The sequence below is a fragment of the Ornithodoros turicata genome, chromosome 5 (genome assembly GCF_037126465.1).
Source record: "Ornithodoros turicata isolate Travis chromosome 5, ASM3712646v1, whole genome shotgun sequence".
NCBI lineage: Eukaryota > Metazoa > Arthropoda > Arachnida > Ixodida > Argasidae > Ornithodoros > Ornithodoros turicata.
The window spans coordinates 13,968,982-13,996,921 of record NC_088205.1 but is presented as its reverse complement, the minus strand read 5'-3'; the positions used below and the strand labels follow the sequence as shown (position 1 = coordinate 13,996,921).

Here is a 27,940-nt window from a genome sequence, read left to right as displayed (position 1 = left end):
CACTAACTTAAAGGTGTGCTGTATGAGAACCTCTGTGCTATATGGAACGGTCTGACAATAGGGAGACGGCATACAACAGTGTAAGAAGCAGGACATCGAGATGGAGAGCGGATTTGAACGTGGTTGGCACGATTTCAGACGTCATGGTGACTTAGAAGTTCTTCCGTAGAAGCTTCCATGTTATCTTTATTTAGCGAGTTATCCTCTTGTGTGCAATTAGGACCCGCATTGCTGTAGCCACGTTTATGACAAAGTCAAGGTACAAGCAAGTGCCAATCGCGCGTGTGGAACATTGCCAGCACAAGGGAAGAAGACGAAAAGACTTCCTCTGTGGACATTTTTATTTTATGCTACGAGATGAAGAAAGCGGCTGCAAGAACCATGGACTGGAAACTCGGGGCGATTCAGGTGTCCCAGAAGGGACCAGTGACCCTTTGGATTCTGCTTTGCATCTGCATGGTACGTGTTGGCTGTGCGACATTATGGAGTTCTTCGTACGTCACGGGACTCACTAATGACTGTCGGCAATAGCGCAGCCAGGAAGTCTATCTAAGCAGATGTCAGTGTCTTCTTTCGGACTTTGCTGACGTCATGTTACGTTTCAATGGATACATTTTACGCAGGTGAGACTGGGTTGCCCAGCATCTGCAGCAGCGACACAGAGAATGTTGTCTCGTGCGGCCCGCTTACGGGCGGCCGATGGCAACCAGCCATGTGTATGTTTCATTAAACACACCAGGTGGGTTCCTGCCGCAAAGAAACTTTACAGTATGGTAGTTCCTATAGCGGCATTGAGCGGAAGGGCATGCAAGCTGTTTCTTTCATGCCATTTTGTGCTGACCTCACCACGTAAGAAGAAAGATTCCGCGTTAAAACTCGGAACAATTTGTGTGACCGCTTTTATGGTATGTCTTCCGCTATGGAAAGCCTAGTTGTATTTAGAAAAATGTACAAAAAGTACATGTACGTCCTCCGCAAATGTGTCTCCAGACGTCAAAGTATTATGCAATGTAGCCACTGATGCCTGGGAACGTGCATGGTTCGGCTCTAGTGTCGTCGTAACCCGAGCCGACCTTCTGCAGACTCCAACGTAGACCTCGCCTTCTCCGCTGCCTGGCTTCCGAGACATGGGCGCTCCGTGACGTTCTCCACTGCCGCGCAACTCGCTGGGGTGCCTTACGTAATGGGTGTGGCTCAAGAAGCGACGACATTTGGTGCGAGAGGTCGGTCATCAGCACTAACAACGACGCCATCGAGAGAAACCTGGAACCAGCGGCAGTGTACCTGGCTTGCTTGTACCCTGCGTGTCAACACTGTCGAGGTGGTTTCTCGTCTTTGGCCACCTGCTTCACCCTCCGCACTGCGCCCGTTAATCGTAAGCCCTCCTGTGTTTATTTGTTTGCGGTTCACACACGTTCACCGTTTTATTTATTGATGTAGCACTGCGCGTCCCAGGGAAAGCGGTAAGAGAAATTACCGACAGTACTAAGTACGCTTCCTCGCGTTCAGTCTTCGAGGAAGAGGAAAGGAGGAGATAAGGGTGAAGTTGATAATCCAGGGTTTTAGTTCCCGAGACACTGCCACGGACAGGATGGTCGTTCCGTATGAGGATTAACTATGTCTCTTCAGGGCTGTGCGCTGAATTCCCAAAGCGTTCTTCCCTGTTTCGCATTTTTCGGTGTAGACGAGACACGGTAGTCAGCACTGCTCATTAGGTGTAGACAAGAATAACTGAGTCATATATGCTTTTCCTAACATTAAAAGGAGCATTCCTGTACAGGTGTACAGCGTACTGGTGTATCATGAATATTCAAGACGTGAGCTTTCAAGGGGGAAAATCATTAAACCGTTAACAACGAAAATGCGTTCTGTTGAAATAAAAAGGAAAAGTGCAAGACGATTATGGTTCAAGGACAGCTCTCCTGGTTTATAACTTGTTCGATGGTTGTGCTATATCACACGTCACAACGAACAATAACCCCCAAGGGTCTTCCTCAGGATCGTCATTCGTAGCAGTGAAGCACTCCCCGTTCCTGCTGGAAGTGAAGTGGAAAGGTGTCAAGAGCAAGGACCAATACACAGGAGGGGGATTGCTGCAGGCGCAGGTGTGCTGGGATAGCCAGCCGTGCATCTTCCAATGCTTCCAGGACCAGGTGCCTGCCAGCAGCGGCTCCTATGAACTTCCTGCAGACTTGACCCGATTCAGCGTCAACGTGGAACTACTTAGGGCAAGGAAGCCGCTGTTCTATTACCATTTCGAGCGAGGGACAGTCGGTATGTCGTGTTATTGTAAGAATAACTGCTTTCCAGTCCGTTATAAGTAGTGTTCTGGGTTTTCGGATTTATCCGAAAAAATCAGAAAAACTTACTCCGGTAAAATTTTAAGCAATTCGGATTAATCCAAAACACTCCGATTGAAGGTTCCAGTAGGCTGGAACTCGGCAGGCAAATGGTTTCCCTGATATAACCGGGTTATTGTTCTTGAACTCCTTTTGCATCCTAGGTTTCTTTTGACCTCGGATACCGGCCCCAGGGCAACGTAATAATGGCTTTTGTGACTTAGCGTTTTTCTTCGGCGGTCATCTCGACCACTTGAGGGTTCACCGCACGGGTTTTTCCCCAGTCTGTTTCCCGATTTCTTTGTCCTACACGTGACCTAAGCACTAAAATAAGCATTGAACAGAGGCCATACATGGTGGTGTTTCTGAAAGGGCAACTAGTTGGAGTGCTGACGACAATATGGGACGCAAGCGAAAGCTGCCCTGCGACTACGTTAAGGTGTACCTGATTCCGAGGTGTTCACATCGTCCCGCGATCGCGACGGAGGGGTCGTCGTATGCAAGTACTACCGAACACTAACAGTGTGCGTCGCACGAAATGTATTGTTAAGCTAGTGTTTCTTTAGTGTTGAAGCAATAAATGACAACTGCGTTTTCGCTGCACAACTGTGTGTGCGTTTTTTTCTGAATTTCGGATATTAACTGAGCTGTAAATCATAAACTCCGAAACAACTTATAATACGGATTGTGTCAGTCGCTCCTTTGTGTCGGGATGATGTTGCCTTGCCTGGTCAAGATACGCACCAAGCCCTGTTCAAGACTTCGCTCCAAGGGCGCACAAAATCATCACCCGTGTTCACTCTTGCAGAGCCCGGTCCTCCGTGCGAAGCGTCTGTCCAGCCGTTCGGTTCTTCATCGATAAAACTGTCCTGGAGGCCCCTTGGTCACTTCGATGGATATCGTGTGTCGTGGTGTCCCATTGTTGGCCCGTGTTCTTTCGTCCACGTGCCCAATAACATCAGTTCGGTCATTCTGAGCAACATGCCACCATTCCGCAGGTACAGGTCGTTGTGTCGCTCCAGCCTTGCGCCTGCAGTTCCGAAACAGCGTTTTTCTAGACAGAGCTACCCGAAACATGGCGCCATGGCAGAAAGTGTTTTTCTGTTTGTTCCTGAAGTATGCGCAATGACGGAATAATCGCGAATTCCGGTAGCCGTTTTCGTGCAGCGCACTGTAGTATTTCATTGAGGGTTCTGTGCAGAAACGAAGAGGGGACCGAGCGACCAATGAAACGTGATGCACGTTCCACTGAAGCGACCAGTGTAACATGCACACTCGGCTGCGCACTACGACGGCGGAATTCACCATAAGATACATTCGAAGTCCGCTGATTAAGTGAGCATCACACACGTTATGTCGAATCACAGCCCAAAATTTCCGAATAGCAGCAGCGTCGAATTTCAGTGTAACCTGCATCTGTGTGTGTATCCGCCGTTGTAGCTGCAACTTCTGGAGGCGACAGCAGTAGTCAAGGCAGCAGAGTTGGCATTGCGAAGGGGAAACGCGCCAATTACGTACGTTCCTAAGTTCGTGTGTGTATACGCAGGTATCACTACAAGATAGAGACATACAGGTCGTACCCAAATTCCTCGCGCAAAATCTACAGCAAGGCGGAAATGGCACCGTGGAAGGTCCATAGCATATACGGTAATAACCAGACTCGCAAAAAAAGAAAAAAGTAAACACGTTAACACGTTTGTTTGTCTCCGCAGAGATTGTAATGTACCTCAAGATGCTCGTGGAATTTTTGATGGCAGCAGTATTATGTTCCGGAGGGTTCTCGTTCATCTGCTACGTAGTGGTAAGTAGTTCATCTGTTCATTCAGTGCACGATTGTTGAACCACACGCTTTAGATCGATGACCGATCTCGCTTCGGCAGACTTTTATTCGAGTTACTATCCGAAGCAAAATGCATTCTGCATGAAAGGCATAGTTTCGACAATGATCAGTGGTCTTCCTGGTTTCTCCGATGAACTTACGGGTTACTTAGGGGCTCAGTTTCTTTTTTTTTTTTTTCTCCTTTGAAATGCAGGCAGTCCGAATTCACGGTGGGGTCATCGAGGAAGAGGAGGAGGATGACCATTCCGATACCGCTCAGCATGGAGACCATCGAAGAATACGACGCCGTCCTCGCCGGCCCGCCCGTGTACATTCACGGGGAGATAGCTGATTGGGTTATACGCCCTTATCGAAATAAAGGACACGCAATTCGGACATCAGCTTCAATGTTGCTCTGCTTTAAGCCCCAAGCCCTAGTTAGGTAGTGTAAGGTGGGGCAAGATGAGACAAATTTGCATTTGAATGATATTTCAATTTTTTCGTGCTAAAAAAATAAAAAATCTAGCCATGTGTACACTCAGGGGTGTTGAGCCTCTGACCTGTAAATACAGAACGGACGTAGCCGGTCCAAAATATGCAGAGAACAAGAAATTTAAAAGATGCAGACGAGACATCGCGTTAGGGCAAGATGCGACATGCCGTGGTAATGAACTATACAAATTAGTTTGCAATCCATTTCAATCCAAGCAGACAAAGTAGTGCCCGTAGGCCCCTACACAACCCCCTTGAGCCCACCGCCCACATGATGTGCGATGAAACCACACAGAACCCGGTACTGTTTCGCTACACCGTGCTTAGCAAACAAGGCAAACGCCAGTTGGATGTGTCGCTGGTCGCTCGCTCTTTTGCGTGCGCTTCTGCTTAGCTGGAAATACCGTAGGAAACCGGAAAATTTGCTGGAAAATCCTAGACAATAGACCTCTGCCGAAGAAACGTCATCGTGACGTAATCATGACGTTGGTAGACATAGTGCAACCAAAACAGCGCGGGCAGAGAACACCACCATTTCACAAAGCCACATTCCTTCACATCAACAACAACTTTATTCTGAGATAGAGAGTGGGGAGGTTCATTCCTTCACAAAAGTCACAGGTGGCTTCTTGTATTAGTGGTACACACAAATAAGGTCACGTTTTTCGTCGCTTTCGTGTCTTCAGTGGCGTTCCCAGTCCATCGCGGAAGAAAAAAGCTTCATCCCAAAGTTGCATCGTCTGAAAGTCAGTGTCGTAATACTGTGCGGAATGTGGTTTGTTATTACGACTTTGTTCGCGCTTGCTTTGTATAGAGACACCACGTGCACTCCGAGAGATACTTGTGCCCTTCAGCCTCCAGAAGATGGAAGAGCCCGGTAGCCATCTTTAGAAAGAGCTACCGAAAAGAAAAAAAGAAAAAAAAGGGCTACCGGTAGACTGGAGCAGAACAAGACCATACAACTAATAATATGTAAAGAACAAAAAAATAAATAAATAAATAAAAATCTAGCAATATGAAAAGCCACATTTAAACGTTGCTTTCTCCTGACTTATTGATTTTTTTTTGCTACAGTAGTTCCACTCTACCAAGTTGGCGGCGCTGTTGTGCCATCTGACGTCATTTGTTTGTAAACAGGGATAGGTCTATATGCAAAAAAGAAAAAAAAATCGCCGAGGAACAATTATAAAGCCACCTAATAGCATAGACTTGGCATCAGTTTCTAAATTGCATTAAATTCAAAATGCATTAAATTTCAATTACATTAAATTGTCTCGTCTTGCCTCGTGCATATCATCGGGTGCATTATTTTTCCTGTTCATCACCGGATAACCAAGAGTGCCCATATTTTGCATATATCTAGATGAATGAATAAAGAAATAGTATGTGGACGTACATTGGCAGAATAAGCCTGCGAAACGATGATGCACAGATGGCAAGAAAAAAAGACTACAAAAAATCGCACCGCCTTTGCGGGTCTTTACATTCCAGGCAGGAGTAACCGACCAATAACAGCAATTCAATCAGGACAATTCCCACGTGCAGAAAGCGGACATGCAGAGCCACCTATGAGTAAGTCTTCAAGAGCATGGAGCAACGCGTCTCTCAGATAAGCGTCCCGTCTTGCCCCGTGCCTCATCTTGCCCCACTTTACCCTACATGGCACGGCCACAATATCACCAATAGCGGTGTTCAACGCACTTAGCACCAATTTCTAGATTTTCGCTTCCAACGGTAGTGCATTCCGTAATTTACCGACTTCTTGCTTCGATTTCCGTCAACCTGCGTGGTATAATTTATTTTCGGCATTATAAGTAATTAGAATCCAGAGGGCTTGAAAAATCCGCAGGGAGAGGCGTGTGCGCAACGTCAGTACGACGTCACAGAGGTGTTCCCATTGAGTAATTTGCTTTGGTCTCTCTAGAGGAGGCCTGGGAGAGGACACTCACACGTGACCGCACTGAGGGAACATCGGGGGAACATCCAGAAGATGTGGGTGCGAGTCCTACAGCTGGCTAACCTTTTCGGTGACTTCCTTCTTTCAAACATCACGTGATCTGGAGAAATTGTCCTTCTTGCTCCTCTCCGTGGGTGCCGGCCTTCACGAAAAAATGCGTACACCTCCGGAAATACTGGCCTTGCGACCATTCTCCAAACTCCTAATAGTGTCATTCATTGGAGCAATGTTGCTCACAGAAGGGAGGAGGACGCCTCATGACATGCAAGGAAGACTAGTTGGGTTAGTAAGGATTCCATCCCACGACCACAGTGTCTAGCATGAACTCTGGGTAACCACGCAGTATTCACCCGGCAATGACACCGGCACGTCACATTATACAGAATAGGCTGCTCTGTTTTCTTTCGCTTTTTCCGGTTACAAACCGGACAGACAAACTAAGCGAAGTTGCAGCAGTTCTGAATGTGCCTAAGCCCGACACCAACAGCATCGAGGCAATTCACAGGCTACCGTTCAAACCGGGAAAAATCCCCGCAGTAATCGTCCGGTTCACGAACAGATCCATTTGTGAACGTTGGCTGGCCAACAGAAGCAAGCTTCGAACCCATAAAGCTGACACCCAAAACATATATGTTAACGAGAACTTGACCGCATCTAATCGAAAACTGTTCTACGACGCTCGGATGCGCGCATAATTACGGTGCCATATATGTAAGAAAGGACGGATCTGAAAAACCCATCCGTGTAAGCTCCACCGTGAACCTTAACAACTTCGTTTAACCGTGAATAAACCTTGCTGTTTACGTCAGAAGGCCTGTATTCTTGCATGAGCTGTGCCTACACAGAATGCGCTCCACCTGCTGAATACTACACGCGGACCACATACTTTATCATGTTTACATTTAAATGCTCATCACTACGAAACAAACATGATGACGTTGATGCCTTTCTAGCCCTCGGGTTTTCCTTTGACGTTCTCATGTTTTCTGAGACCTGGTTTACTGCTGACGACCCCAGCTATAACCAGCCACGCTACTCTTGTTTCTCACTCAATCGCACAGATAAGCGAGGAGGCAGCGTCGAAATCCTTTTGTCAAGTGATCTTGCCTATGGCTCGGTAGTTCAGGAATTAATGTGTTCCACACCACATTGCGAATTGTTACCAGTCGAAAGTGGGAAGTTCTTGTACCCAGCTTTATTATCGCCCCCACAAGGAAGCTTCCAAATCTTTTTTGACTGTTTGGAACGCTTGTTATCATACTCATGTGATAACAAGTTGAATGCTGTGATACGCGAATATTTCAACCATAGATCTGCTCACAGATTCTCGTTCTAGCTACTGTCTGAACGATCTACTTGAGAGTTATGGCTTCTTGCACGTCATTCGTTCACCCCCAACTCGGGTAACACAAAACTCTTCCACACTAATTGAACTCATGGTAACAAACTGCAATCTTTCGACCATAGTCGCCGGAACAATACAAACTGATTTAAACGATCATTTCCCTACATTTCTGTTCATGGAAACAAATGAGAAACGTAGCAAAACTAATACTGTTCTTAACAAGAAGGCCATAACAGACGCAGGACTGACTTCATATGAGCAAGCTATCATTCATATCGGTTGGCGTACGGTGATGACGTGTACGAAACCTGATGTAGCATTTGATACATTACTAAGTATGTATCAGGAGGCTCATGATCAGTGATTTCCAGTCCGTAATTTCAGGATGCATAAACGGGTGCGAAAACCTTGGATATTGCTGTCACTCCTTCGGATGATCAAAAAACACAATAAGCTCAATTTGCTCAATTCCTGAAAAACCGTACTGAGGCAAATTGGCTGGTGTACAAAGATTGTAGGAAAAAGTCACCTCCGTGCTCCGTTCAAGCAAACTTGCATACATTCATGCCCAGCTGAACACTAGAAATACTAAGACACTATGGAGAAATTTGAACGCTTTGCTAGAAAGGCATGTTCCCAGTCCGCCTCTCTCCACACTTACAATCGGTGGGACAGAAGTAAGCGGCAGTCATCTCGCTATGGCGTTTAATGAACATTTTATACTGTCCGTGTGCGTGGGTACAGGAGATTCACCAGTGTTCTATGATCAAGCACCAACTTTTTCTTGTTTACTGCATCCAACGCATGCTGAGGAAGTGTCTTCCATTATCATGTCTTTGAAAATTAGTACTTCCCTAGACGCTTTCGGGTTAGATGTGCGAAGCCTCAAGCATGTGTCCCGATTTATCTCACCCGTACTGTCACATATCTGTAATCTCTGTATCTCACGTGGTGTGTTCCCGACAAACATGAAAATAGCGAGAGTTTTACCAATTTTTAAAGAAAGGTGACCGCAATGTTCTGTCAAACTACAGACCGATTTCTGTTCTGCCATACTCCTCGAAGGTGTTGGAAAGAGTTGTCTACAAGAGGCTTCTTCGCTACCTAAAAGAACACAAAGTTCTTTCGTCAAGGCAGTACGGGTTTAGGCAAAATAAGTCCACAGGACTTGTTCTCATTAGACAGAAAGAGGCTATGTTAAATAACTTCGAAGCGAAAAATGTTGTGCTGGGTGTATACATAGATTTTTCCAAGGCATTTGATACACTGAACCATGCAGTGCTTTTAGCGAAACTAAGTCATTACGGTATTCGTGGTATGGGTTTATCGCTCTTCAAGTCATATCTCTCGGATCGCCGTCAATTCGTTTCACTAGACCATCAGAATCTATCGCGCTCCCTACATATCAAAGCAGGAGTACCACAGGGCATCATACTTGGTCCTCTGCTGTTTCTGCTGTACATAAATGACATCGACACATTACACCCAAATATAGTTTTGTACGCAGTCGATGTATTAGTCTTAGTCAGCGGGAAAACATTCGATGAAATAGCTGCGGAAACGAACGAAGTCCTAGGAAACGTAACCAGCTGGGCATCACAGAACCAACTCACAATCAATACCGAAAAGACGCTGTCGACTCTCTTCACACCAGGGTGTCGGAGTGAACCAAAAACCGAAAAAAAAAACGCTATTTTGGTGCGAACCGGAACGAAATCGAAACTGTATACATTTTTTTTTCGCTTAGGAGGGAAACCGAAAAATTTATTAAACGGTTTTCAGTCCAAGAAAAACTTCGCCGGTTTGGACTACGAATAGGCGAATGAAACTTACGTCGTGTGTTCATGGATACTTTACGAAGGTTACGGTTACGGTGGAATGTACGTCGGTATATATGACGCTTAGGCTCCCTTTGTAGCGTTTTATCGTTCGTGCACATAGACTTAGAGGTACATGTGACCGGTTGTGACTCTCTACCAATGTACCGTAGTGTTTGTTTTAATTTCATCCGCCCAAACTCTCCTCAACTCAAGAGCGACCCAAGGGGGCTGCATAACGGCTTCCATGTCGGTAATGTCGCGCAACGCGTCGCTTGTTTGACAGCAGCGAAGTTGAATACATTTACGTATCCACAAGGGCAAGCACGTGCGAAGTGGCGCCTCTTTTGGACAGGAAACGAAGAAAAGAAAACGGAGCCCTTGAGCGCGTTTGTGAGTGAAGGTATTCCTCGATTTGCGTCGTACTCGTACGGGCCTGCTGGCTAGGAAGCAGCAACAGACATTCGGATGGGACGCGATCGCGCCAATACAGCAAGAAAGTACTTTACGTATGACATCACGACAAACAAGTCCGTCTGTATCATGCGCTTCAGGAAAGGAGAAAGCCAATTTGAACAGGCAGTCACCTACAGAAACCAGTGGCTCTCAATTTCACAGGTGTCTATTAATATTAAATATCATGTATGCGGAATAAACGGGTTTGCATTTTGCAACCTTGCTTTTTTTTTTTCTGGGAATGAATATGCCCAGCAGAAGCGGAACCGGTTAAAACCGGCATGAACGGTTATTTTTTTGCTCCGGAGCAGAACCGGTACTGGACCGTTTATGATAGAACCGGAACGAAAACCGGAACGAAAAACGTTTCGGTTCGACACCCTGCTTCACACAACGTGGCTCACACATTGTACCCAACAAGGATATTGTCATTGGGCACTCAAAAGTTAAGCTCGCTCAAAGCATTAAAATCCTTGGAGTCATATTCGACCACAAGTTACTGTGGCACAATCACATCTCTTCCATTGCATCCCAAATCAGTAAGACCCTTAGCCTGCTGCACAAAAACAAATTCTTCCTCCTCACCTCCTATAAGCGACTACTATATTACTCTCTTATTCAATCCAGACTAAGTTATTGCAACCTCGTATGGGCATCAGCATCTAAGACGTCTCTTCAACGTCTTCACATTCTGCAAAAGAGGGCCATCCGCATCATCGAAGGAGCCCCATGTGACATTACAACAAAGCCAACACCAACGCAAACACCAAACCCCAAACGCAAACACCATATCCTATTAATCTTTCAACAATATACGTATCGCCTCGCTCTTTCATATAAACACTCCATGAGGAACCAAAACGACTTTTCCATCCTATCACAAGTCACAAAAAGTAAGAAATCTTACGCCTTCCGTAACTCGGACATCTACTGTGTGCCGTTCTCACGTTCTGGTTATGGACTACAGAGATTACAGGTAACAGTTCCTCGTCTTTTGAATGCGCGCGCCCTTCATCTACATAGTATTGACATCTGTAGCGTGTCCTTCAGAGAGCTGAAAACATTACTTTTTGAAACTGATATTAGGTTGTTCTAATTCTAAGGCTGTTCTGAAAACATTACCTTTGAAACTGATATTAGGCTGTTCTAATTGTATATTTACTCCTAATTGCACGCGTTGCATTTGCAATTCTGATTGCCTATCTGTTGCATATAGCATGGTCATTTGATATCAGGAATTATTGTATTGTTTTTAACTGCGGTACTACTGTAGGCATCCTTCAATTGTGGTAAGCGGAATTTGTAAATTATGTCTTGATCGTTTTTTCTTTGGAGTTTGTATAAGTGTTACATGTCTTGTCCAGATGCCCTGATTGTAAGGGAGCCGAGACGTTTCTCAAGCTTTTTGTCTCGGCTCCCCCATCGTTCTGATGGTAAATGGTAAATAAAAAAAATAAGAAAGACAAATTGTCATTTGAAACTTGAACGAAGGACGCGAAACACTGAGGTTACGCCCGCCCTAAGTGAAACCGGCATCTCCTCTCAAGCATCCTAACGCGTACGTAACGCAGAAAGACACCAGAGTCGCGGTGCTAATCGATGAAATGCGGGCGACGACAGGAGTAATTGGACAGTTCGGTCTTAATGCACTTTGCGTCTGAAAAGGTGGCCGAGACAAGAGAACTTTCACAGGAAGAAAAAAAAAAAAAAAGAGCGAGCGATACAGACACGGAAGTCATGCCCCCTCCCCACCATGGCAGCCTGTGTTTAGAAACCGTAAAAACGAAGAGGAGGTAAGGTTTAAGTAAGGAAAATTCGCGAGACTTTCCTAGAACAATAGTGAAATGCGAATGTCGCTCGTAAAGAAGGAACCTTTTCGTGCAACCAACAAATGGATTCGGTACGATTGTGTTTCTCGTGCACAGTGTTTGAAGAGACGGACCGGACTCATTTACGGGATTAACGTTGCGAGGAGAACGAACTACATTCGGGGCCCTTTGCATAAAGGAGAACGCAGGTCAGTAAGATCTGACGGCGAGTTCGACGTTCGTTATCTCAGGTACAAGGCCGGCACAGTTGCATAAACCATTAGGTCGTACTCCTACAGATATTCCGTAAGCGCAAACTTTCGTTTCGGAATTGGATTGGCGTCTACACAGCATGAGCTTTGCGCTGCAAATAAATTGAGGTAACTACAAATTCGCAAGGCTTAAAGCGTCGAATTTCGCAACATGTATAGACGACCCGCACCGCTACGTCACTGATTACGTAACGCCGCCGCGCAAAGCATGCCGGTGGGCACTATCGGCTTTATCAGCCTATCAGCCGACGCGTTTTTCCCGCTTCTTGCCCACCACAGCAAAATATAACCTCGAACCGGTCTTCTCCTGACGTCACATGTTTGTAAACAGAGGGTCGTCTATACGGACGTTCCTACAACACCCTTTACTCGTATCACTTCGATCCTTTCTTCGGATTATAGAGACCCAACAGTATCTTCCATACGTGCCCACTCGGTTCGGCGTGTTTTTCCTTTTGTAGCATGTGGAGGGCCACACAGAGACGGAGGGGAATTGTCAACCACCTACGCCCTTCCTATTATGTGACATCGCTTCGATCGAGAACACCAACGAAGTAACAACCCACTGAAGATGAAGGCTTAGGTTTCAAGACCTCGGGGACTGGACCATGAACCGAACCGATCTATATTTACCACCAGTGTTAGCAGTGGCGATGCTGTTGTCACGTGTCGGCTCAAAATAAAGGCGCGTCAATGCGGACAGATGATATAAAAGGGGACAACCTACGCGTCATGACACCACTACATAACAGGTATAACGGTATGGATTAGATACTGCTCCCCTCAGCGCCCCAGGGAAATCAAAACGTAAAAGTGGGATATAAGACTGCAGACGGTATTTCGACGACAAAACAAGCAAGTAAATATGCCCGGCGCAGTGCTACCATATACTGCTCCTGCTGCCGACGTGGCGAAGGCCTATCGGGGATGAAATTGCTTCGCAAAGCGGATATCACGGTATAAAGCAAGCCGAGGCGTTGCTCGAAGGGCGACCGTTTGGCTCTGTCTGTAGGCCTGAGACGACATTGCTGTTTGGCAGACAGAATTATGTTGATGGGGAAGCGACATTGAATGTTCCACGTGGCACTGATAAAGTGAAAAAAAAATACACGGCGCATGTTGTCACTTGGATAACTACTCGCAGTGTCAACACCGTGTTGAGTGCTCGCCATGGTGCTTTATATCACTGTTTAGATAGATGAATAGGGAAGATTTAGGCGAAAGTTTCTGCGAGGGGGAATGTCAGTAATATATTTCAAGAATTAACGCGTTGCAGTTCTAGAAGTTGGTTTGGTTGCGTTTTAAGGAAAAAATAAAATGGAGATTTTGGAGATTTTCTAGTTAAAATGTACTGCCTTCATAGCCTGAAATAGTAATACGTATACATATAACAATAAACAATAATGAAACGAAACAGAAAGGAAAGTAAGAAAAACAAATGAGTATCTAATCATCCTAAATCTAAGTTAGTAATTGCGGAAAGTCATATTGTCGAGTTTAAGTGCCACACACACAAACAAATGATTATTACTGTCATTATTACGCGCATATTATTATGTGGCGTGAACCAATGGTTTGTCGTTCCATGTCAGAACCATATACGAACCAGAACCAGGTACGGATCGACAGGATATTAGAGAATTTTAGTACATCGTACTATAAAGCGATAGCGTACGTAACAGATATCGTTGGTGGTTCCGCGCACTGCGCCAAGCTCTCTTTCTGTTATGGGCGTGTGCAGAAACATCAACGCTATCCCTTACGTGCGCAAAGACGATAGCGTACGATGTTCTAAAACTCTGTTTTAATTGTATAGTTCACCGCCGGATGATCCGCGAAGCGTCCATGAAAACGTTGACTGCACCCTCCGTACTTCAGGAAACGTAAACAGCCACTTCTCCATTACTGTATTCAAAAGAAAGTACGGACATTACACTTTCCTGCCACCCAGCGTCACTTATTAATATGTGTACGTCATTCGTGATCTTCTCTTTTGTTTTCTCAGCTTTCGTAAACGAGTACACGTCCTAAAAATAAAGGGCGCGACGGCGGCGAAGGGAATTGGGAGGAGCGCGGAAGGTTGAATTATTTATTCGGAGCCAAAGTGAACACGGCCGTTACATAACGATGGCGGAAAGAAAAAAAGAGTGTAGACACGTCACCGAACAAGCGGTGGATGCCGCTAACGGAAGTTATATACGCTTTACCAGTACCGGCGTCTACTTTGCGCCTACGGGGGGACAAGCGGGAAATCTGCGCTCCCCACGGTATTCTTGCGCCCCTTTACCCGAGCTCGGGGGGGGGGGGGAGTTCTGGTCTTTCTTGTCCCCCCTCCCCTCCCCGGCGTAGTAGTTCGCACGTATCTTCAATAAATCAGTTGATACATTCGCCACACTGAGCGTAGTGCTGGAACAGAACTGAATGTGCCAGTGCATACCCCGCTCATAGTAAGAGACCAGAAAGACGAACGGGTGGAGAAAGCGAAATTCTATATGGTCTGCTTTGCAGCGCTGAGCGTCGCGTAACAATACAATAAATCTTTTTTTTTTTTCGTCTCCCACTCTGTTTCTCATTGTTGTTTCTGAGTAATATATCTTCTGGAATGAGCACGAAGAAGCCCGCGAGTCCACGTCAACTGGATGTTTTATAGTACCACTTTCTAATTTCTCCTTCGAACAATGTGGAGGGGGAACGTTTCAAACAGTGCGAGCGTTGCGAGGAGGTCTAGACGTGAAAACATAAAAGGAAGCCCAGTGAATTGTACGCGAATTTGCTTTGCGTTCAACGGTCGAATCTGAGGCGGTTATCTCTACGCTACAGATGCGTGTGCGCGGCCCTTTCATCTCTCCCCCTCCCTCCCCCTCTCTCATTTCATTTCGTTTTTTTTTCTTTCGTTTCGTATTTTTTATTGTTGTTGTTTCTTATCGACGCTTACGATTTTGTTTCCTCGTTATTAGTGAGTTTTAGTACATCGTACGCTATTGCCTTTACGTAAGTAAGGGATAGCGTGGTGGCTCTGCGCACTGCGCGAAGCTCTTTTTATGGTTTGCGCGTGCGTAGAAGCACCAACGGTATCCCTTATGTACGTAAAGGCGATAGCCTGCGGTACACTAAAACTGTCTATTCTTTTTGGAGCTAGATCATGGAACATAACAGGCCACCGTAGAACGGGATATCCGAGCGCTTTAGGACTTCCAAGCTACCGTCACCGCGCATTGCCCAAAACACTGTTTGGGTTCTGGGTCACGAACTCTTATTTCTTAGAAGCCTCAAAACGCTTCGCCGGCCCTTTTCTAACGTGTGCTATTGTGTCACCTTTTGCATGTGCACTCTATTATGCTACCCTGCCCTAGCTTTTATTCAATAGCTACCATATTATGAAAATGCCAATAGGGAGTTTTAGAAGAGGGTGCGCAATTTTAACTGAAAAGGTTTTATTCACAGTGATCATTTAAGTGTCACACATGAAAATCAATCGCCGACTATATACACGAAGGTGGCATGCCTATGCCTTGAAAACGACCGTTCCCCTTGTGTTCCGTTCCCTTTCTCGGTGCACGTTTGCAAGCACTGAAGTTATGCCATTTTTAACTTGCCTGATAAACGGGTCGTATGACGGACGCAAACGAAAGTAACGCGTGAAGGAGCTTTCGCATAGCGTACAACGTAGAAGCTCGGACTTGTTGGTATGACATATTGTACGCGAAAGCGCAGTGATTGAACAGCAGCAGCACAAGACAGACGAGGAGGAAGACGTACACAAGCGAATAGCTTTGTCTACCGCAACCGAAAGCAGAAGAACTAGGGTACCTGAATACTAGCTACATCCTTAAAAAATAGGTGTACTTTAACTCCTTTTCCTTGCCACATATATCATTCCATTTTGGAGAGTACGATTACTCTCAAAAAGGAATGTCCTCACTCCCTTCAGGGATTGAGGAGACTCTTCGACTCCCTACTGGAGAGTAATTGTACACTCGAAAGGGAGCGATACTTGTGGCAAGGGTGTACTCCCCAAAATGGAGTTACTGTACACCCTCTCTTTTAAGAATGATAGTATTGAGGCACCCTACCAAGAACCCGCTTGGGGCGCCACCAAACGCTAGCCACAGCATTCATTTTGTGTATAAAACTCATTTAACTTCAAGGATACACGTTTGGGTCCCAAATATCATTGCTGTCGTTATAAGTTAGACTTCAAAATCTTTTTTTTTTTCAAAGTCGGTGTTAGCGCCGCGAAGTAACTGTGGCTACAGCGGATTACAGACGTGCACAGAAGGAGAGAGGACGTCGGGAGGGAGTAGGAGACAGCGGGTTAGTATGCGTCCTGGACCGACTTCAAAGGAGCTGTGCTGACATTCGTCTGGCAAGTCTGCCGGAACGCCCAGAGAAAACCTCAGACAGCACAGCCGATGGCAGGATTCGAACCCACCACCTCCCAGTCTTCAGCACGACGTTGGCTATATACCACCAACGGGCGGTCTCTGCCGCGGGCACACAATGTGTATTTCTTTCGCTTCCATTTCTTTTGCTCTCTCGGAGTATCTGGCGCCGCATAGGCGCGACGTAAGTTCCTTCACCCACCCAATTTTCGGAATATACACGCGCCCCCCAAAGCACCGATTGGGTTCTGGGTACGCGGTACCGGCGACCTCCAATTTAATAGAGACCCCAAAGGGTTAGAATACCTTACACGTGTGTTGTCATCTATTAGGGAACCTACCTATTGGATGCACTATTCTAAAACTGTAGAGTTGAGTTGAGTTGATAAGAAAAGTAAAAAAGAAAAATGGAGAAATAGGCACTCATTACGAGAGCCGGCTACTCCAGATCACTTAGGAAAACACAAATGGCTATCGAATAAAACCAGTGAGTGACAGACAGTCAGTCAGTCACTCACTCACACGCACTGTCAGTCACACTGTGTCCACCAACTTGGAGTCTGCGCAAAATCGCACAAACGCCTCCATGGCGTGGAACTGATGGTCGGGTGTCCAAGGGCCCAGAACCTTAACAACACAGAAGGGTCTGCCATCCAGCCGAGCTGAGGAAGCTTGTATGGATTGTCTGTGCTGCCAAGCTGTGCTGAGGAGAGTTCTAGAACGAACCTGGTGAAACCCCATTTTCATTTTGAGCCTCATCTGGCACCGAACCTGTGACCATGGGTGCCAGAACACGTTGGTAGATCAACAAACACTCGACTACGAAAACACGCAACGCATTTTCCCGTACAAACAAATCCCTGAGCTCGCATCCTCTAAAAGTTTCCGGGCGACGAATCTCTCCATGTTTACTGTGCGGATAAACAGGCCGAGCGTACGGCGGAAAGAAGGAAAAACGCAATACAAATTCTTTCTCGTTTATGCGTGTCCTGCTTGCGAATGCAAAATCAGCCCCTCGTGTTTACCGCAACTCGCATGCCCTGCGTGCGGTTTGTTTATCGTAACAGTGCTTCCCTAAGAAGCTACTACTCTGTGGAACTACTCTGTGTAAGCGACTACTTCCTCCACTGTTAAGAGCCCTATGTGACTATATATATATATATATATATATATAGTCACCTAGTCATATGTCGACTATATACGTAGGGTAATATTCGATCGTGAGTTACGTGCAGATGACATCGTAAAAATATTAGTGTTTTATGTAGTGTATGACTTAGAGAGAGAGAGAAAAAAGAAAAACCACGTGCGCGCATGCGCTTTTATGATGGATGACGCAAGCATGCACGCGCGCTGCGCTCTTGTACGTCTCAGGAGCTTCCGAACGGGAAAGAGCAATTTCACGATACCTGCTTAACTCCTTCTCTGACTCGTTCGCTACATGGGTATATAAATAAAGTCTGCATGCCGCCTGCCTCAGCTAATCGCCGCAAGACGCTTCCAAAGAGCAGTTTTGTGTGGCAACCAGTGGCTCCCCATGCGGCTGATGGAAGCAGGAATGATACCCTGCAGACCATTGACTCGCTCTCCGCAAGACGCACGAGGACCCATAATTTAAGATACTTTCTTTGCGTAACGAGGCTGCCTTTGAGGCTCCTATAATGACTGAGATCCAACTACGTCTTCTACTTGGAGTGCGGAACAACCACCGAGCCGACGAGGGTTGATGAAAGAGTTCCCGGACCAGCCCTATAAAAATGCAACCCGATCATTTATTCAAATTTCTGCCCTATCCCCTTCAAAGTAGTCTCCTTGGGCACCTACACATCGCTCCCAGCGCCCTCGCCATTGTCGGAACGCTTCCTGGAAGTTTTGTTCATCCAGCTGCTGAAGCACCTTCCGCGATCCCACCTAGATCATGTGGACGTCGTCAAATCGGCCTCCTTTCAGCCGCGAGTTCAGCTTAGGGAGCAGGAAGAAGTCGCAGGGGGCCAAGTCCGGCGAATACGGAGTTGGGGGGGGGGGGGGGCGACGATCATGCCGTTATATGCAAGGAACTCCGGTGTTTTCAATGACGAGTGTGAGGGAGCATTGCCGTGGTGGAGCACCCAATTTTGTTCACGCCACAGAACTGGACGTTTTCGCCTAACGTCCTCCCTCAGGCGACTCAAAACTTTCGGGTACAGTAGTTCAGAGTTTGGTCAACAGGGACGAATTGTTGGTGTACAATACCACGAATGTCGAAGAAGACGAAGAAAATTCAGTAGTTTCTGCCGTGCCGGCGCACATCAGAAGAACCCCAGGTGGTCGAACTGCAACATGTCGCCACACTGCGCAGACTATATCCTTACGTGTAACATCACGGTACCATTTTTATTGCTTGTGGATGGTCTTCCTGAACGTCTATCGTCGTCCAGTGAAGTCCTGCCACTTCTAAAATGTGCGTGCCGCTAGAAACAAGTTGTCCGGCTCACTGATTCATCGCCATAGGCCTGCCGAATCATCTCAAATGTCTTCGTTGCAGATTTCTGAAGTTTGACACAAAACTTGCCGTTTGTTCTCGGGTTGCGCTTGATGTTCATGACTAAATCGCAGATGGGGTCCTGACTGCGACCAGAAAATCGCTTATAACTCCCAGAGGTCCCAGAGTAGATCGGGTGACTCCACGCTGCACGCCAGATCTCCCAGATGGCGCCACCGCACCCTCGTGCTGCCCTCTGTCGGTCAGCAATAAAATCATCCCGGAATCAGTCCTCGTATACTTATACGTCACACCCAATCTTCTTTTCATCATCATCACTTCATCATCTTCACCTGCAGCCCTGACGCTGCGCATAGCTACGAGGCCGAAGACGGGCTGCTTCCAACACCACCACAAACATCCCCAAATAACAGATGTGATTAGCGGCGTCTAAGCGATCAGACTGTGTTCATCTAGGTGGCGATGCAAAAAGGCATCAAACTGCTCTTTACAGGTTTGTCTCCACAAAGGAGCCACTCTAAGTAGCTTAGTAGTAGTGACTATAAGGGGTGGTGTACAGATGTGCACAGTTGGAGAGAGCACAGCAGGAAGGAGTGGTAGAGTGGGATTTAGTACGCATCCTAGGTCGACTTCGTGGGGAACCGTGTCGACAACAGTCTAGAAAGTCCGTGGGAAAAACCTAAGGAAGCACGATGGAAAGTAACCTTTCCGAGGCTGAACACTGCCACGACTGGACACTTCAACTGGACGCTGGACGCTAAAGGCTGGACGCTTGGACGACTGCCATATTTCGACCTAATATATAAGGGAAACCTCAGACAGCATGGCTAGAAGTAGGACTCGAACCCACCACCCCCCAATCTCGACAATGTCCTTGGCACATGCTGTATTTTGAAAGCCTCAGGGGTCACAGAGACGCGGACGGAAGAAAAACAGAAACACGCAACAGGTGCGTTCTCAACATGTTTATATAGTCACGACATCATCACAAAACTCGTGACCCCTCACAATGTGACTATGTATTAATTCTGTTTCATGTTCCTTGCAGTAAACATGTTGATGGTGGATCTGTTGTGTGTGGCAATTTCTGATCTGGCCAGGGCTCTGTGGCTCCTGAGAGTTTCGAGATGTATATCCTTCCTGTTTTAGCGGATACTAGACACAATCGGGCCGTTCGGCTGCTGTGTTAATGTGGCTACGGCTACGGCTGTGTGTGGCAACAGGGCCGAAGTGTATCAGCAGTAGCTTTAGCAGTGCTCTACGCACGAGCAACGCTGGGGGCTGTGCTGCGTGCCCGATGCGCTACCGAAGTCACCGAGGAATCTCCTCAACGTAGGTGGAATCGGGCCAAGACCTCTTCGACCATCATGATCTCGGTAGATGGTTGTAGAAGACTCGATCTGATCCACGAGGTATCTCACTTCGGCAGCGTGCAACAACTCATGAGAACATTTCCATGGGAGAGCCGCGAGACGTGACCTATAATTCCCCGGAATAAATAATCCACACTCTCTCGTAATGGATATCGGAGTACCGCCTGTCAGCACGTGTATAACCTGGGATACTGTCGGCAACAAATTGTCGTGGTAACAGAATTCTTCCCATGCAAGAGAGGGAGAAAGAATTTGTCCCGGAGAATTACCGTCGCCAGATGATGGAAAAGTCCGATAAAGAAAAATTTCTCCCTCGAACTTATCCAGCGCGTGGTAACGGTAATTGCTCGCTTCCGAAGTGGCTCTGGAACGTCGTTACCTACAGCTCACGTGGTGGCTTGCAAGGTAACGTGACTGTGACTGTGTATTAATCCTGTTTCATGTGTCTTGCAGTAAACATGCTGATAGTGCTCCGGCCGGGGGCTCTGTGGCCCCTGAGACTTTTCAAGATGTATCTCCTTCCTGTTTTAGCGGATACTGTACACAATGGGCCCTTATGTCACTTTTCCCTTTTCTCAGATGAATGACATTACAGATAACAAAATCATTTCGAAAGGAACAGCTCTATTCGCTTCGCCTTTTTTTCGAGTTCATTTCCACGGAATACTTGAAACGATATTGACAACCGTTTTATACTATATTTAAGACGGGGGGGGGGGGGATCTATTCATTTTGGCAGGAAAAGTCAGCCAGAAAGGACGCCTCGCTATTCGTTAGTAAATAATTCCTCAGTGGGTAGTGTGACGTCCCTCGCCGTAGACGAAGGGCACGGATCACAAAATTAACCAAGAAAAGAGGATACACTCAACGTGGGCACCCGCAGAGGCGAGAAGGAATGACACCACGCACTTCAAAACATGACTTAATCAAAGCTCAACTGCAACGGTATTAATCACGGTGCATGATAGATTACAGGAATCGCGACAATAAAACACGTGAGATAAGCGGATACAACTTAAATGTGTGACATACATACAACCTAAATGAACGATAAGACGAACGACACTACAAACTAAACTCGAGGGGCATATGCAAACGTTGGAGACATAACAAGGCGGCAAGAGTGACTGACCCTGACTTTGCGCACCCCGACGACACCACATCTTCACCAGGCCATGGACGATGGCGTGGCAGACGAGCTCTGAAGACGACTTCGGCAGTGACCTACGCGACCGGCTTTGCATGTTGTGGCTTTCGGTTGCTGCTTCCGTCGATCTTCATCCGCTCTGGTCTCCATTCTTGGTCCACGGCCGGGTCAAACAATAGCGAAGACGGAGACTTGGCGGCAGGCCTACCATCCCACTTAGAGGCTCGGTCCCAGGAGCTCGGCTACCGCCTTCGTCGATCCGTCTCTCTGCTCGCCACATCGTCGTCGGGTGCACCCTTTCCGCTCAGTCACCGCCAGTTAGGCCTCTAGGTCGTAACTTCGGTCGCCCGGACGTCAGCGCAGGTGGAAGGAGACTTCGGGGACGAACCCTCAGGTCGACGGTGGGTTCCAGGCATCAAGGCGCCGCCGTTGTCCATCCCCCTCCGACATCCGTCCGGGCTCCCGCTCTGGATCACATCTCGACGTCTCTTCGCTGGTTCCGGTCCTCGACGCAAACTACGACTGACTCTTTAGGCGACTGTCCCACTCTCTCCCTCTCTCAAAGTCATCCATGGTTTAAATCGCCTTCTCGCGCCATGTCACAGTTCGGGTCAGTCACGTACGCAAAACCAAGTACACATGTGCGTCCGACACTGCATTCTAAGAACGCTGTAATAGCCACTGCTCCCGTTAACATACAGTTATGCTGGCTTCTACACAGCCGCCTCTAGGGGAAGCAGATGTCACCCTTCCCACGGAGAGACTCTGCGTACATGTCAACTAAAGTTTTATGGCTTTCAACTGTGGGGGAACACGAGCTTTTGCGACCGCTTGAATGTAACAGGGCGCGCTGTCCCTTTGATGTTAGAAAATTGAGAAAAGTCTATGAAACCGATTTTATCAAAAAGCCCAGCCCGTCACAGTAGTGAAGTTCCTGGGGTAGTGAGAGTCAGGCGATGTGGGGTCAAAATCTTCCGCCGACTCTCGCCCACGATGTCACATGCTGCTGAAGAGACCGGTAACCCGCAGCTAGTTGAGAAGCGCTGCGGTTACGCCACCGCTGCGTGTGCCAAGTAACGTGCAAGAGAGTATCCGAGTTGGAGTATCCGAGGTTGGTAAGGCTAGATTTGAGCTCGTCGCGGAAAGACTTGGAACGGCGTCGGTCATGCGCAATTTTACAGCTCGCTTGCGGTGCGGAAGGAAATACATTCATTCACGAATATATTCCTTCCTACAGCAATAGCTATAATAGCATTAGGCGCCATGCGTAATGTGGTATCGCGGGGCTCCGCACCCACATGTGGTGGTTCCGCAGACAAGGATTTGTTCAAGGATCATCCACAGGGTACGTAGCTGTGCTGACTGAGTGGAGACAGGACCAATACACGTCTCGGACCTGATGCCGCCTTACCTAAGGCCTGAGACTGACGAACCTGTCGAGAAACCTTCACCATCGGCCCCGGACGGATAAGTTCTGGACAACGGGTCGACATGAAGCCGATACTGACTAAGACAACGAGCACAGGTACCCTATAACCCCCGCCATGAGTATCTAGGGGTAATCCTTACTAACTAATGAGAGGCCTTTACTTTGAGGTTGGTGTGGTGTTTACGTAGTTTCTAAACCCATACTTGTGCTTCTCTTACCTCCAGACATGGCTATGCGGCGGTCTCGGACCTGGTACCACTCACTCCCAACTCCCCATTCATGGTCTTAAATGAAGTTGTAGTTGTTGTTCCTTCCTCCAGGAAATATATTCTTCGTCTCGCGCTGAACAGATAAAAGAAATAGTCGAAGAAATAAACGCTACACCGTTCTCATTCGATTCCTGCAAAGCAAAGGGATGGGCATCACCTCCTTAGATATCCTTTCCTTTCCCGTATTTCTCCCTCCTTTCCGCCTTTCTTCTACTCCGTTGCCTTACGCTCTTACTGCATCCCTCACTGACGCCACCTACAGGAAGTGCGTAGCTGGAAGGAGCGGGGAGCCTAGGGCAATTTAAAAGAATTCGTTCGATGAATACATATTTGTTCAATTTACCCACCTTCGGTCAAGTTTTAACGTACATTACATTACCGTCCTGCAAAAGGTAATATTTCTAGTTCCGCCAACTCACACACTTAAAGCCGTCCGAATCTAATTACATAGCGGAAACACGTCTGATGAGAAGTGGCTATGCTCGCCTTAATTGCTACAAGGCAGCTTTGAAGGAGCCGCGATCCTGAAAGATTATGGTCGTTCACAGGCTAACCTAAGACGGCGTAAAAGAGGTCGAAATTTGTGGATCGATGTTAATTAAATCTTCCTCCCTTTGGATAGAAAGCAACCTTTTTTTCCCGCACTCAAACTGAGTTGGAGCATGGTAAGAAAAAAAAGTGTTAATGAAGTACATTCGTGCGTGTGAAACAAGGAAGCGTGTGATGCGTCGTGCGGAACACGGTCGTGCCTTTCCCAGTCACGGTAGAGCAAATTTAATAACTTCTAGCCGTTTATGGAACGCCAGCTTGCAGTCCAATGGCACAGCTTCCAGCAGACAAGACGGAGTTTTAACTTCGTTCTTTTATTTATACATGTACATATGCTGCCGAGAATTACAATATCGGCGATTCTGCATCCAGCCTTGCTCGCGTGTAAAGATTAAACATTAGCTTGTTCGTCGTTTGGTCTGCTAGCTGGGAGTTTGCTTGCCTGGTGGTTAGTTCATTCTTCCTTTTCTATAGCCTGTTACTTCGCTAGTTGGTTAGCTAATTCGCTGTTTAGTTTGTTGTATTCGCTACTTTGCGAAAACCTGAAACTAATTATTCCGGCAGAACTAATATAGACACAGTTCACCCTCAAATTAACTTAACAACGTTCAGATATTTGCCGTTCGGCGCGAGTGATGTAGTAATACAACTTCCAATGCACTCAGGTCGTAAAATATTACGGGTACAACACATAAATAATAAAATCATTTCGTGGAAGTTCAGTGTGTGCGCGTCTGTTCCTTTCTTTAACGTCCGTGCACAGCACTTTTTAGTGGCACATTTTAGTGGCCATAAAAATAGCTACGGGACGTTCAAAATGTTCGTTTTACGTCGTTACTTTTAAACGTCTTCACTGAGTAGGAGATAATAACTGCGTAAGATACATGATGACCAGATAACTTTGAACTCTGCGAACTAGAGCTTTTTGTATGCTTCCCTTGATAGAATTTACGCGGTTTGCGACGACAGAATCGACAGAAGAAACCGGTATGAGGACACAGTTTCTGCCTAGATGCGATGCATTTTAGGACTTGATATTTGATTAGTCATTTCTCGCTTATCCGGAATTCAAGTATCCGGAAAACTCGTTATCCGGACTACATTACGGGGAGCAAGCCTGCTACCGTTGTTCTTTGTCTCATTTATCCGGAATGCGTTATCCGTATCCGAGCAACAAGTACGGGGACCATTGTCATTCCGATTCGCTTATCCGGAAATGTGTCAACGTCATCCGTCCTTGGCATGTGCTGTGTTCGCATTGTTCCGGAAAAAGGGTCACATCTCACCGGGGCCTTCTGTACTGTTTGGCTCGCCTCTCCTGAATATAGTCCAATTGCCGGGAGTAGACATCTTTACTAGTTTGAACCGCACCGGCTTTCAACAAACATAACAAAATACAGAGCCTCTCCTCAGAGGTCACTCCCTTCTGACGTGTCCGGGCACACAGTAGAGATGGTAGGCGAGAAGCGGAAGAGGTGTCCTGTAACATATCCACTGTGCCCAAGAAATACATACGTGAATGCCCCGTCCGAGAGCATCTCCAGTCTCTGGCTTGGGCTAAAAAAGCCCCGAGTATTGATTCTGGAAAGTTCACTATTTACGACATCCACCCGGAAAAAGAGAACTGCCACTCCAGCGAACCTACAGCGGAGTTTTTGGGGTAAAGGATACCAGGGGCGATCTTTTCCTTGTTTCATTTCTCCTGCAGCAACAAGGAGGTGTCCTAAATTTTCGGGTTCCCTGGAAATTGGCTAGATTCGCTTATCCGGAAATTCCTTATCCGGACGAAAGGTCCGAAGCAGCACAATGTACTGAAAGTCGAGTGCAATAGGGGTGGACGGTATGTGTCTTATCAATGTTCTTTAGCTTCACGAGTCTGTTCAAGGCCTTCCACCTACCCGTCCACCCCTAATGCACTCGACTTTCAGTACATTGTGTTGCTTGGGGTGTCGACTTCCGAGATGTCCGGATAAGCGAGAGATGACTTATATCTGTAGGTCACGAGTTAGATTCGTCCTGTTTGCTTGATAAGATAACGACCCCAGCTTGCGTTTATCAGTCAAATTACGACAGAAAAAGAGACTAGTGAGTTTTAGGGAACCGTAAGTGTCCTCCGATTCTGATTCCGTATTGCTGTCAATCAATCAGCAACATGATATATCGCCCACTCCAAAGCAATCAGGCAATGAGGCTCGTGCAGTGACGTCACGTTTGGTCACGTGACATTGGAAAACACATTGCCGCACCGGGCTCACGGTAGGAGGGCATGCCGTGATTTATTGGGCTATGCGTGCAATTACAAGAAGGAATTCTAAACACACACGCTGCTACCTTATTCCGCCCTGTGACGCATCCCCATGTTTTCCCATGTCATGTAGCTCCAAGGCGCTCGGAGACTGCGTGTGACGTCATGTTCACGAGCCTCATTGGCTAATGATGTTTTCAGAAACATTATCGTAAAACTTGTATGTTTTCCTAAACGTCTCAACCCAAGCAGCATAATGTACTGAAAGTCGAGTGCAATAGGGGTGGCCGGTATGTGTTTTATCAATGTTCTTTAGTTTCACAAATCTGTTCAAGGCCTTCCACCTACCCGTCCACCCCTATTGCACTCGACTTTCAGTACATTGTGCTGCTTGGGAACTAGCGAGGTTTCACGATAATGTTTCTCAAAATATGATGAGCCAATTGCCTGATTCCTTTGGAGTGGGTGACATCGCGTTGCTGATATCTGATTGACTGACGGCGATACGAAGCCAGAATCAAAGGGCGCTTACGACTTGGCGCCGCCAAGCGTCTGTGACTATGAGCGGCGTACAGACGTGGACAGGTGGAGAGAGGACAGCAGTAAGGAGTGGGGGACAGGGTGGCTAGTATGCGTCCTGGGCCGACTTCAAGGGGAACCATGTGCCAACATTCGTCTGGAAAGTCTTCGGAAAACTCGGGAAAACCTCTGACAGCACAGTCGGTGGTACGCTCTTAAAAATGAACGTCACCGCACAGCACGCTCCTAGCCAACCATAATCTCGAATGACATCGTTATCTTCCCCGATTTTTTGAAAACGGGAGGCGTACGCCTTGTTTGTGACAATTATGAACAGCATAAGTGTCACAAAAAAGGCGTACGCCTCCCGTTTCCATCAAATCAAGGCAGATAACGATATCATTCGAGATGATGGTTGGCTATTAGCGTGCTATGCGGTGAAGTTCATTTTTAAGAGTGTGGCTATCACCAATGAGCCTTAACCCGCTCGGCCATGCCGGCGGTATATCGCTTCCATCCTCAACCACGGCCGTGGTCTATTTTCGTGCTGTTTCCGCATTACGACCTCATGAATCGTACACGATACTGTCACGACGGACACTATAGGCATCGAGCGTCAAGCGTTATTTGCGACATCATTTATACGGTTGCCGTCGCGCGTACCGGAAGTGCATTTCTTTCGTCTCCTCAATTCGTCAGATGACAGCAGAAAAACCGACTAAATATACGAGCTGACTCAGTAATGGACCGTCAACGCTGAAAAATAAGCACCCCATATGTTTCAAAGTGTCTGCCGCAAGGATGAGGACCATTTTTCTGCATATTCGCCTTATATTATGAGTGAATTGGGTGGTTCGATGACACCACAACATTAGCTAGAGTGGGAGGAGCGATATTTCATGGTTATCGGAACCGCGCGTGCAAAGGTTTTGATGGAGATTGACGCGAAACTGTAGTCAAGCTCTACCGTTAGAGGAAGATTTGTTCGAGCGATGATCACTTTGAGGGAAATCGTGGCCAAGTGGGATAGATGATCGCTGGCCGTCTGTTATCACCAGATTGTGATAAAGAGAGCTTTGAATAGGGCTCGGCGAGCTGATCACGAAGCTCAACTTCAACAAGGTCGTAGGCGAGACGTTAGTTTGATACCCTTGTCACACGACATATTGAATGGCATTCCCAGCGAATGACAGTCGCACTGAATGTCATTCGTTTGTATTGCATCGAGCTACACGAAGAA

At 47.0% G+C, this 27,940-nt stretch overlaps 2 protein-coding genes across 4 annotated transcripts in view; one reads left to right on the top strand and one right to left on the bottom strand.

Annotated features, from left to right (window-relative positions):
* The window catches only part of LOC135394081 (probable G-protein coupled receptor No18), a 178,088-nt gene that overhangs the window by 47,040 nt on the left and 103,108 nt on the right, over nt 1-27,940 (bottom strand). The window lies entirely within an intron of this gene.
* On the top strand, nt 278-4,554 carry LOC135395325 (uncharacterized). 2 transcript variants are annotated; one of them, XM_064626555.1, is made up of 8 exons: nt 278-459; nt 624-739; nt 1,083-1,375; nt 1,999-2,274; nt 3,148-3,337; nt 3,886-3,986; nt 4,052-4,140; nt 4,373-4,554. In XM_064626555.1, exons 1-8 carry the CDS (start codon nt 358-360, stop codon nt 4,508-4,510), a joined length of 1,305 nt encoding a protein of 434 aa, XP_064482625.1. In that variant the 5' UTR covers nt 278-357; the 3' UTR covers nt 4,511-4,554. The 2 variants fall into 2 exon arrangements, with proteins under 2 accessions (XP_064482625.1, XP_064482626.1); XM_064626556.1 differs by having other exon boundaries at nt 367-559.

Bases quoted from the DNA above. Each gene is read 5' to 3' on its own strand.
- LOC135395325 (XM_064626555.1), top strand. From the start codon at position 358: ATGAAGAAAGCGGCTGCAAGAACCATGGACTGGAAACTCGGGGCGATT. The intron at 1,376-1,998 runs GTAAGCCCTCCT...GGTCTTCCTCAG, and splicing joins CCGCACTGCGCCCGTTAATC to GATCGTCATTCGTAGCAGTG. The intron at 2,275-3,147 runs GTATGTCGTGTT...TCACTCTTGCAG, and splicing joins TTTCGAGCGAGGGACAGTCG to AGCCCGGTCCTCCGTGCGAA.